Below are 12,476 nucleotides of genomic sequence, written 5' to 3' on the forward strand. Positions count from 1 at the left end.
AAACTCCACCGTATTGAGTGAGTCAAGTGTAGAGCATCACCTGTATTAATTATAATTAAACAACATGTTTACTGTTTATGTCAAAGAACAAATCACATTCATCCAAGGCACAAAGACACATTTTTGATTTAATTTATTAAGGTGACAATTTCTATATTACACATCTTTCATGTACATCAGAAATTAAACAGGGAAAAGAAAATATAATGTTACCATAAACCTCTTATTAAAACCATTCTTTTACAAAAGAAAATTTGTTATTGACACCATTTACAACTTGTTTTCATATACAGGAGTGACAGTGGTTTAGTTGTACATAGAGGATTCTGGAGCGCAAACACAAACAAAAAAGAGCGGTGAATTATGATATTTACAAATTTGCTGAACTACTATGTACCCGGGGTTTTTATTATGTGATCGACCCAGAACAAGATTAAAACGACACTCTGTATGAGGGGTAACAATCTGAGGCAAAAAAAATGTAAATAGGCAACTTTACCAATTAACTATTCGTCATGTTACATTCGTTATATTACACTGGCTTTGTCTCAGTATTTGTTATCCCAGCTGAAGTCACAGTTAGCCATCGAAACAGGCTGCGTGTCATCAACTCTAGTCTCATAGCTTTTCCTCACTGGTGCAGTTTCTTCATAAGAACTTCAAACGCCTCTTGGTCTGGTTCCGTCTCCACAGCAGAGCCAGAGTCCAGAAAATACATCTGACCATGACACCTGCGTGGTCCATCATCTCTGCTGGCATCAGGTTGCTAAAGAGAATACCTGATGCCTGAGGGTGGAAATAAGGCTACCTGAAGGCTAATGACAAGCACCACCTCACCACGCATGTGGAAACAAAGAGCCTAGATTTACTAACCCAGACTGGAGGCTCCACATGCTGCAAGAGAGGGCGGAGGGAATTTTATTTATTTATTTTTTTCAAAAAGTGCTGTGCTTTGTCAGATGAACAACACCTGAACCCAACATTCACCAGTAACCAAACCTAGTCTTTTTGGTGTTTAAATAAATAATTCAAAAGGACACTCCAAAATGAGCAACCACACTACCTGGTGTTTTTTTGTTTTTTTTAAATTTCATATAGATAAATAAGATTAATCATCTGTTACTGTTACTGTTGAGCAGATGTTGTGTAACGTCAGCCAAACCAAACCAAACAAGTATTCACAGTTATATTATAAAGACTGTTTCTGTACACACTCCATGTTGAGCTCCATGTTGGTAAAAGCATTTGAAGGTTTCTGCCAAATTTGGCTGTTCTTGGGATCCATCATCAACAGTCCACAATCCACAGTAAGAATCTTTACCTTAAGTCATATCTTGAACACATCTTCAAAAATGAAAGCTCAACCACATGAATTGTTTCACATGTGTGTCAGACGATAATTCTGAAGCAAATGACATGAGAGGAATTCTGACTGTGATGAAGTGAAAATACTCAGAGGTAAAATGTTCCTTCAAGTGTAAAACGGAAGACCAAAGTTTTGAATAGTGAACTGCATCTTTCTGGCAGAGGTGTTTAAATTTTTTCATTTTGCGGTTTGCTATGGGGCAAGAAAAGAGGTAAATAAGGTAACAACTCCATTGCCAACTTTCAAATGCTACAGGTGTGTGAATTTTGTAAAAGCATGCAATCAACAATGCTGATTTCGATTGGGTTTGACTTGAATATGGTGTTTTTCACTTGTGTTTTTGTGTGATCTGACAAAATTAATGAAGCGATGAATACACACTATCTTAAAATACTTTCTTCATCCTAATGAGACCACCCCACAGATTAGCAGAAGGAAGGCATTAAAATGTCTGAAACTGATATTAAGATGAATAATCTATAAAATTCCCCCTAGAATACTCTAATCTAAGACGTCCCATCCAGTCCAGTCCCTGGCCCTATAAAACTAGGGTCAGTTTAAGTTCTGCTGAAGTCCTCCACATTTTCCCACCACTATGAATAATGGAGGTTACAAAACTTCTCACAATCATTAAGTCATTCACAGATCAAATACTACAGAACCAGAACACAAAACTGTTTCTGTCTTGTTTCTTAGATTAGACGTGTCTACCAAATCTTTGAAGCACTAACACTGTTATTAAAGCGTTAATTTGGGGCACTCCTTCTTACACTACCCCTGCTCAAAGTCATCAACTTTAGTCATGAGAGATGTGGATGAAAATGTGAGAGCTTTAAGGTATGATGGGAAATAATGACGATGATAATGACAAACTCTTTCTAATGGAAAAAAAAAACAACCTCAGAGCAACAAAGTGTGCTTTTTTGGTGAAATATAACCCTGTTTTAAAATAGCACACGCTCACAAATGCTTAGTCATTGAGATGATGCTTTAGTGCAGAGCAACTTAATAAGAAGAAATCAGCTTGGTTCCAACTTTACTGTTGGATCCTTCTGGTTATGAGATTTTGACTGTAGCCCCATGGCCACCATGCCATTACATGATCACATGATGGGAAGAGGAAGGGTGAGTTTTCGGGGTCCCATGCATAATTTAGCGCACATTCTGAGAGACAGGAGCAGCTTCTGTGTTTTGGTTTAAAAGAGTACAAAATATCCACGTACCACTCAGGCATCGAGAGGCCTGCTGCGAGCACGGTGTGCACAGTAGATCCCAGTTCCCAAATCCCAGCTCCTTTGCAACAACATGCACCCATAGAAGTACCATACAGGTGCATGCATGCACGCACAAGCACAAACACACAAAACACCCCCCTATTCTGAAGAGGCTCCCTGATTTGAACACTGGTGGTCTTTCTTCCTTCAGACTCCTGCACCCACTGTTGAACTTCTCCTGGTTTCTCTCACTCTTGTCCGAAGCCTTCTGTCTCCTCGATGGCAAACATCAGCTTCTCCTTCAGTTGCTCGTAGCTCTTGTAGGGCGGCAAGTCCAGTCTGTTAAAGCTGGGAAAGGAACATGAAAAATAACTTCCAGCTTGACATCGGACTTTTCCGTCTTTTCCTTTAGTGTTTATTCTACAATGTCTTTAACAAACAGCTGAATATGACCATCAAACAAGACTTTGATTTGGTCCATGAAAAACTACTTTCTATTTACACATATAAATCCTTGTGCTTTGAGATCTGTTCTTGTAGCTCAATGGAATTTGGCCCTGATTTACGACAACTATCTAATCAGGAATTATTACAACTTTCTACAAACTGCTACAAACAGGCTTGGTGAGTTAGTTAATTAAAAATTCTGATCCACATTGAATAAATGTGCTGTGGACTCGACAGTTCATAGCATGAACTTACCATGTGTGACTTCTGGGAAGCCAGTTTTCTTTTCCCACCTTCTCAATACAGAACTTCTGAGGACCATTACTTCCTGTAAAGTGAAGCACAGGTCAGTGGGAGCTTGGATGATCATAGTTAATTTAACACAGCATGAACAATATGACACATAAAAGAAACTGGGACTAACAGTGATACCTAGCTTTACACGTGCTATAAAAAACTGAAAGTAGTAAAACAATGCTTCATGTTATAAGCTCACATTCTGCTCTGCTGTAAAAAAGACCAGTGTTACTGGTCTACAAATTAAACAGAAGACAGACATAAATGAAGAACAGGTTTACACAGACTCAAAACAGAACAGAGCATTATCCAGACTCTGGTCTAGATGCATTTGGAATGAAATGCCAACGTGTATTGCTGTAATTATGATTACCCATAAGGTCAGCGAAGCCTCCTACAGGCAGGCGACAGGTACCGGTGACAAACTGCAGCAGCCTCATCCTCTTCTCATTGTCCATCTCCTTGATGAACTGCAGAGAAAAGTGGCAAGCTGTTTAAAACACTTCAGTGTCACCAGGTTAGAGATTACATAAGAGCTCATTAAATCAATTATGTAATAGAAAAACAGCATCATTCTAACTAAAGAACAATGAGCAGGGAAAGATGTGTTAAGGAAAGAAACTTTTTTTTGACAAAAAAGGAAAAAACTAGCACTTATGGATTAAAAATCGAACAGTGTACACATAAATACACCAAAGCCTACTTTTAGCAAAAATCCTGTTGTATTTTCTTGGATTTCTGAGAGGAACCACAAAGTGTAAATCTGAGCTCCTCTATCTGAAGGTGCTGCACCACACATTTATATCTCTGTTCAAATGTCCGCTTCAGTCACTTCTGGGCTCACAAATTAGTGCTACCACCACCTACCAGGTGTCTGGCTTACTGTTTAATCAGAGTAATCATCATACGACTCATAAATGAGAAAGATAACACAAAACATTAACATAATATAACAAAGGCTCACAACATACATTAATTTAAACTTGACACTGACCTGCCAGAACCAGATGATCTGTTTGCTGCTGCGAGCGTAGTGCCTGTAGATCGTGTTTCTTTGCCAGTCTGCGAGGTCAATCTCCTGCATGCCACACAGCATTACCTACAACAGGACACAAGTTATTTACATGTTTTAAATGTGTCATTTTATTCATCTAGAAAAAGTATTACAGTACAGAATGTGTCATCCAGATGTCAGGCCTCTTCAGTGGATCCCATAGCAAATTCATACCTCCAGCTCTTTAGCATCGAAGTACTGCAGGTACTGCTGAGGGAGGACCTCGTTGAAGCCTTCAAAGAAAGCCTGTGTCTGCTCCTCCACCCCTCTGGACAGCCTCCACTCTGCTACCAGCCTGTGGGGGGGAGACAAGTGCATCCCCACAAACACAAACATTAGACTCCATCTCATAAAACTGTGTGGTTGATTTTCTAACAGAAAACTAAATTCTAACATTAGAAATGTGGAACCAACCTGACACAGAAATTAAAAGGCTGTAAAATCATATTTAATAAAAACCCACCTGATGTACTCCTCCTTGTTCTCCTCAGTGACTTGGATGTCTCCTCCTCCGTGCTTCAGCTCATGGGTGGTGATTTCCCCCAGGATCTCTTTGTCAACAGAGAAGAACATCTCCAGTCCGCACTCCTCGATGTTGTTATCCCTAAAGAGCAGCACAGACAATTACAACACTATTCCCTTCCCTTCGCTGTTGCTCCTGTTATATGTCATGTTCATTTTACTTCACACTACAAAAAAAAAAAAAAAAAAAAAAGGGGGGGGTTGACAGTTTGACATGGCAGATAAACAGTGTGTCAACAAACCTGATGGGTCTCATCTTGTGATCAACTTATTTTATAGATGACGGTGCTGAACAGTTGCCTCACTCATTGAATGTGTGGCCTTCACTGTGTGATATTGTGTCTCAACTCGTTGGTCCTTAAAATTAGGTCATATACTTTAATAAACTATGATATTTTCCTCTGACGTTAGCAGAAGGTTTGTCTGTCTTTCAGGCCAGGGGACCCACCTCTGCCTCTGAGATTCTTTTAAGTTTTAACAAGCAGTCCTATTGCTGTAATGTCTGAAGCATTCTGCAGACTTGAGACTTGACTCAGACTCAAAGGCTCGAGACTGAACCAGGTTTTACAATTTGTGAAACACGGATAACTTTGTGCTTCAGTGAGACATCAGGCAATCTCATCATCATCATCATCAACTCATCCTAGCAATACATTTAGCACATTTGAAACCCAGAGGGGTGCCTAACACTTAAGGAGTTTTATTTCAACTCTTAATCCATGAATGAAAAACAGGAACATTTTTGCAACTGAGATTGACAGAGGAGGTGCACAATCACTTAAACACGTGTATAATACCACCTCTCTCAAACAGCCTTCCACATACAGTGTACTCACTTGATCCACATGAGCGAGTTGTAAAACTCAGGGTCTATTGACTCCAGGTCTTTGAGAGCCAGCGGCTTGTTCAGGATGCGCTTGTAAAATGGCAGCGAGAAACCAGTGTCGATGAACTTCCCATGGAAAAGAGCCTGAGGGGCAGAAACAATACTGTTAAATTCTTACGATACAAAACCCTGAAACCACTCTTACAATGATCTTTCCAGCCAAGGAAAATTCCAGCACGTGATAAAATGACTTACCATGGCAATGAAGCGTCCGATGAACTTGAAATACTTGAGGTGGTCGGGGTTGATGTAGGAGGCGGGGTTGATTTGAAGACAGTAGTTATCTTTACCGGCATATTCAAACAGGCAGTACATGGGGTTCAAGACCTCGTGGGACAACAGGAAGAACCACTCCCTGAAGAAGAGAGGACAACAGTGATGAGAAAAAAATGTAGCCACCTCGCTAGCTAACAAATTAAAGAATAAGGAGTTGTCCATTTGGGGCAGATTTACATAAGTGAGGTAAAATTTACAAGAAACATGGCAAAGTCTACAAATGCTTTAAAGAAAGTGACAGTATAAAGACAGACAATAGTCCAGGTGTGAGCCAAAGTAGGAGTGGGTTTCAGAGAAGTCATGTTCCAAAAAGATAAATCATCCTCCCGAAAATATTTAAAGGAGGCTTCTGCTGCTGAAGTCGTGGTGAAGACAAATATTAACAGTGATTTTAGAAGCAAAAATTCCAAATGATTATTCAGAGTGAGGGATAGACCAAAACTACAATAAACACAACTATAATGAACACACATTTACAAGCATTCATGTTTTGCCATTTTCTAACTTACCTGGCCACGCCTCCATAATCAAGACCCTCTTCTCCAGGGAAGATGATCCAGAGTCTCCTTCGTAAATCTTGAGCATTGAAGCTCATTATCTAAAACAGAGACAATATACTGACAGGTTGGTGGTGGAGTCACTGTATTACACAGCAGTATCTTAGTGGGGGTATTATGTTTTTTTTGTCACAATTGCTGAAGCTCATTTTGTGAAACGCTGCTGAAAAACATTAAGATCAATCCCCACAACATTTTACACGGAGCAGCAAAAGTAAAACACTTTAAAACACAGCATCAATGAGTTCAACACATCATTAATACTTAACATACAGAGACCTGAAAACAAAGTCAAACACCCTCTACAGATAACTGAATGAACTTGTATTGCACATACACCAGTTACTGTTTTACATGTTCACCTTTCTGCCAAGTCTCCTACTCACAATGAGTAACTTTTTTGTGCCAGTAATGTAAAATAGATTAACAAAAAAACAATGATACCAACAAAAAAAAGGTGAGAAAGTCAAGCCGACTTTCAAAATATCTTACTACTGCTCAATGTCACTTTTTAAAAACCAGTTCAAAAATAGTATAAGACACTGAAAAAAAGAGGCTCAACTGAAAGCCTTTAGTCTTTCCTGCACTTCTGCATGCCTCCAAGCCTCTTTTAAGACCTTAAAGTTGCATCATTTCAACAACGTTTTTGTGGATTTCGTTAAGGTGGTAAATATACTGATTTTTAAGTAGAAAAGAGGGATGACCAGGACAGCGTCACTTTAGCTAGAGGCAGACTAAGTGAGGTACATTTTTTGAATAGCAGACAAAGCAACAAGCACAACGAAGTGCGTGGCTCAGGCTGGGGCGGGGTCACCTTACCTGCTGAAACGAGTCCTCAAACAGGGTTTTTCTGGATACGGTGATCTTGATGTGTTGAGGCATTGACAGTTGCTGGGGAAAGGGGGAAATGTCAGAAGCAGTTAGATGTCAAATGTGCTTTCAGTTCTGACAGGACAACAACTGCGAGATCAAGAGTCATTCAAGATGCAGTTAACAGCCGCTATGAAAGACTCACAACATCACCCGTATAATCATAGACTGTACATTAAGTCTGTGGGTATAATGTAGTAGATGCTTTTGCTGCAACTTTTATAATGATCGGTTTGTGATGGTTATAAAAACGAGACTGACCACAGATTTAGAACAAGCACAAGTCTCACAAGAGGATATACAGATGTGATTCATCCTTGTCTGAGTGAACTGACATATCTTTTCGTAAGAAGTGAAATCTTTTATAATAATTCTTTTAAGAAATGTACTTGAATTTTATTTGTTATGCAATGGCCAATTAAAATTTAGAGAAGAATATCTAATGTGTTAACAATAAACTGTAAATTATTTCTATACTCAAAGATTGAAATTAACTTAACTAGAAAAGCACTATGTAAGTGCAGTCCATTTACCTTTTATTTCCTCAGTGTAACTGCTGCTTTGCATGTTTACCAACCAACCAATCAGAATATGACATGCAATGATACAGACTATACTGAGAATGAATGTAATACTAGTGCTCAAACACACACTTATCTGCTCTTCATTTTAAAATCTCCTTCTCTTTTGAGGTTTTTTTCAGTGGATAGAGGTGCCAGTGATCAAATCTTATTTATAGTTTTCTGCATTTTCAAAAGGTGAGTGCAGCACAGACTGATACCGTGTGTGTCTGCTGCTATGATTCACTGGTCATTTATCAAACAATCTGACATGGCTCAGTGTTGATATGAACAGTCTATTAGATCCATCTGGCACAGTATACGAAATGAACTTAATAAAATTAATGTTACGGCAGCGTATGCAGGAGCCATAATGCAAGAGGACTGGCCAGTTGTGTGCCAAGACTGACTTTTATTCTAACAATTTCTAACCTTAGTTCATGCTATCCTTAGTCCACTGATTGGCACCCTTTCACATTGTGAAAGAGTGCCAATCAGTGAAATCACCTACTGCACTTCTCCAGTAAGAGAGAATTGCTGATCCCCTACATATAATATCTAGTAATTTAAAACAGCTTGTTCTGAACAGGGTATAAATAGAAGCAGTCTGTCTGCTCAGGAAACGAAGGAAGAAACATGTGCTTTACTTAAGAATAAGTAACCAGTGACCCTGTCAATCTGCACACTGATATACAGTGATCCCTACCTGGCACCAGAATCTGAAGTACTGTACTTTGGCTTTGAAGTCTCGAACGTAGGTGATCTGAGGTCCGTTTTCACTGTGAAGTAAAAGGAACAAACTCTTAATATGTTTCTATATAACTAAAGCACATCACTTATTATTTTAACATGTATTTGTTGTTTTTTTATGTCTTGTCTCAAGCTGATATTTTTTGCTGTTTTCATGTGTTGTTATGTTTTTTGTTTTTTTTTTGCTGCTACCATTAAAACAGATATACTTGCAGAGGCAATGAAATTATCTTGTTTGGCAGTTTAGTTTTCCCCCAGATCTGAGGTAATTCCAAAAAGTATTCGAGCAGTATTTGACACACATACATAAATATGTGTCTCATCACTGCCGCATTGTTATACCCACACACCAAACTGGTTTTTCCCCTACTGTTACCAAAGCAAAGTAATCACTCACAAGTTAGATTACGCTCACAGGTTATTATCATGAGTCGGCTGAGGTGACACGATGGTGAGAATGTCAGAATGAAAGAGAGGCAGTGACCTATTTGTCATATCAGGATAATACATTGCAGGTTCTAAAAATAGAGGGGGATTTCAGAGACAATGACTCAGAAACACAACTACTTTCTACAACAGAGCAGAGGGGCTATATATTAAATAATATAACTGTCAAATCCAAGCTAAAGTAAGAAATAGTTTGATGTAAATCTGAAAAAGTTAGATACCTATCAGCTTCAAGCAACTACTTTGTCATAATACCAGCTTTAGACTGTAGACTGAGTCTGTGGTTTTCTCTGACTCATTCACTTCTGGCATGCACAAGTGCAGGAAAGACTAAAGCCAGAATGTTATTGACACTGGCTCCAAGCAACATGTATCCAGGGTATAATAGTTACAAAAGAGCAACTAGTATATGTGTTTCACTCTTTTCTTTCTATTGCCAGCCACAATTCACTATGTTCACTCAATCGTCCAGGCTGTTGTAATTTAAGTACACACTTCCCCAAAAACCTGATCCATCTGCTTTGGCCTGCTGGTAAATTCCTAATTGTTTTGGAAAACAGGAAGCATGTTCATGTTCATAGAAACACTGTGGTGATATGACTAATTTTTGCTTCTCATGTCAAAAAGGTTGAATGTTGTATTAAAGCCAAAATAACAAAAACTTACAAAGCAGTATTACTATTATTACAGTTCATTCACTGCCTCTTCATTAGCTGTCTAATTTACTAGCATGTTCATGTCTAAAAATTAAAAAGTAAAAGCAGTAGTTGGCAGCTCTGTAATTCCAGTACCCAGAGTCAACAAAAATCACGGATCACTTCATGACTCTTTAAATCACAAAATAATAATGTCATGTGATTTTTCAAAAGTCTGAGGATTTTGAGTAAGTGGAAATCAATAAGGTGGAGGACATACAGTGAGGACTTTCCAGTGCGTGGGTCAATGTAGGTTGTGGTTCTCCTGTTGTGGTCTACGAAGTAGGGAATACCATCGACTGTGAACCTCATCTCCCAGCCCTCTGGAAGCGGCTTCTCATTGAGCAACCTAAAAAATGAGAGTGGATCAATATTCAGCGATGGATTATTTCAGGGGAAGTGAAAAAGATGGAGCAAACACAATTATGCTATATACAAGTACAGTGCATTTCCATTTCCATCTGATATGCATGTTATCTGAAATGACAGCAGAGGAGCATGCAAACACACACAAACTAACCCTTGTGTTCGTGGGTCCTCCCACTGTGTTGACCGTGTAGGATGATGTACAAAATAAACTCTGCCATTGGTGTCTGTTCTCTTCTCTGAAAGACATAATAACGATTAGTCAGTTATAAAACCTGATGCTAAAACAGTGGTAATTCTGGGCGTCCACAAGGCAACATTAAAACCTTTAAGCCTTTTAGCTTAATACTTTTGAGATATTGGAGGTTTACAGTGATTGCATTATTTCCCTCAGACCATCCATCGTGACCTTAAGCCTTTATAAACAAAATCATCCCTTTTCTGTTAGAAAATTCAATTGTTTCTGTGGTATGTTTGTTGCATACCAGATAACAGATAACAAAGATAAGCACTCATACATATACCTACAGTTTAATAAATTCATATTCAACAATAAAAATGAGTCATGTGGCAAACATCAGAAGTATCACTGCATATTAATGGAGCTGTAAGACAAGAGGCCTGTTTAGAGATAGAGGTACCAATAGCATGCACTCCCTGAGGTAAATTAAGGTCCAGTATAATGAAATTGAGTAACAATCAGATCAAGCAATAAAAGCAGTAAATCTGCAGAGATGTTGGTCAAAATCCAGGACAAGTGACTAACTATGAAGGTTTGGTTGTTTTTGGTGCAATGGAAGAAACAGTCTTCCTGTTAAGTATACACACATCTGCACAGTATTAAAATATTGTATTTAACAATCTTGTATATGACGTGGAAGTGTGCAGGAAGTTGCCACTAGTTGCCAAGTGGATTGCCTCATCAAAAAGAAATTTCGGGTGCCGGAGGTCACTGTTGAAAGCTACGTATTTTAAACAAACAACAAACTTCTTGAGTGAGCCCTTACAGTATAAGTAATATGGAGTACTTTAACACACATTAGTACCCTTGAATGAAATCTAAGTGCTGGTGAGCTAAAAATGTCTCAATGATGTCTCAGATGCCTGTGTATCTAAACCAAAAAGCCTTAATGATCTTACCCCATCCATGTGGCAGAGGCCCGAGAGGATCAAACTCCTTATTCTGAGTGGCGGCGACCTGGTCTTGTACCTACAGAGCAGACAAGCAGAATAGTTAATATGAATAAAATATGGTTGTTTGAGAATCAGTGGTGTTTGTCACTAACAGTAATATCATAAAAAGAAACAGGTTACTGGGTAACGGTGGAAAAATACTTTAACTTAACTTTAATTTTGCCTATTAACAGTAACTGGGTTGCAGTGACCACTGACACAAATAAATGTGTTGAAGTATCAGCATTAAGAGAAGGTTTCTAGATTTCAAATCTAAAACTCATGGACGTGTCACTTTACAAAGAGGAAGTCTCACCCCGAATATGAACCTCTGGTTAAACTGCTGCATGGCGCCCTGCAGCTGGTTGCGCTGGTGCTGCCACTGCTCATAGTTACGCACTGTCTCCATAGTGGGGCGCTGCCACGTGGTGGTTCGAGTGATGTGGTCAACAAAGTAGACACGCCCCATCTGGTCGACACGGCGCTCCCAGCTAACGAAGAATGAAATGAGGGAAGACAATGGGAGTTATGCACTATTAAAACCAATTCATTTATCATGGTGCTTTTAAACAGAAAGTGACTACTTGGTTTTAAAAATCTACATTCTGTACAAGCTTTGTCAAACTTGATTTTAACCAGCCATGTCAACAAAGTCTTGAATTGAAGAATGTTAAAATATGTTGCTAAGAACGACATGATCCATTGGGTCCACATTACTCTGCCCTATCGGTTCACACAGTGGAGTGGAGAAAGCCTGGATGAGTAAATGCATCAAAGCTCAAAAAATAAAGTGAATTATCAATGTGGTAAATGAAGGAGGCACAGGGTCGAGCCGCATGCTGCTCTCAGCAAATTACACAGGAGGCAGTCCAGCCAAAAAGCGGTCATGATCTGCAGTCAACAAAGTGTGCAGGGTTTATACTTCACTCCTATGTGGAATTTGAAAAGACTGACTTAACAAGACAAACAGAAACACTGGCAAACTGCCTGTGGAAT

General features: G+C 39.0%; 1 protein-coding gene across 1 annotated transcript in view; it reads right to left on the reverse strand.

The window, feature by feature from the left end:
* Nucleotides 1-101: 101 nt before the first annotated feature.
* The window catches only part of itchb (itchy E3 ubiquitin protein ligase b), a 31,075-nt gene continuing 18,700 nt past the window's right edge, over nt 102-12,476 (reverse strand). Inside the window, exons 10-24 of the mRNA XM_071475478.1 lie at nt 11,797-11,971; nt 11,448-11,517; nt 10,462-10,546; nt 10,162-10,290; nt 8,756-8,828; nt 7,439-7,510; nt 6,572-6,660; nt 5,982-6,141; nt 5,737-5,870; nt 4,842-4,982; nt 4,553-4,673; nt 4,319-4,423; nt 3,698-3,794; nt 3,283-3,355; nt 102-2,928 (exon numbers count right to left, since the gene is read on the reverse strand). Coding sequence (XP_071331579.1) covers nt 2,829-2,928; nt 3,283-3,355; nt 3,698-3,794; nt 4,319-4,423; nt 4,553-4,673; nt 4,842-4,982; nt 5,737-5,870; nt 5,982-6,141; nt 6,572-6,660; nt 7,439-7,510; nt 8,756-8,828; nt 10,162-10,290; nt 10,462-10,546; nt 11,448-11,517; nt 11,797-11,971 — 1,624 coding nt within the window. The 3' untranslated portion in view covers nt 102-2,828. The remainder of the gene's footprint in view (nt 2,929-3,282; nt 3,356-3,697; nt 3,795-4,318; nt 4,424-4,552; nt 4,674-4,841; nt 4,983-5,736; nt 5,871-5,981; nt 6,142-6,571; nt 6,661-7,438; nt 7,511-8,755; nt 8,829-10,161; nt 10,291-10,461; nt 10,547-11,447; nt 11,518-11,796; nt 11,972-12,476) is intronic.

This window comes from Trachinotus anak, unplaced genomic scaffold (assembly GCF_046630095.1).
Source record: "Trachinotus anak isolate AG129_WGS33_773 ecotype Australia unplaced genomic scaffold, CSIRO_AGI_Tana_v1 ptg000004l, whole genome shotgun sequence".
Lineage (NCBI taxonomy): Eukaryota > Metazoa > Chordata > Actinopteri > Carangiformes > Carangidae > Trachinotus > Trachinotus anak.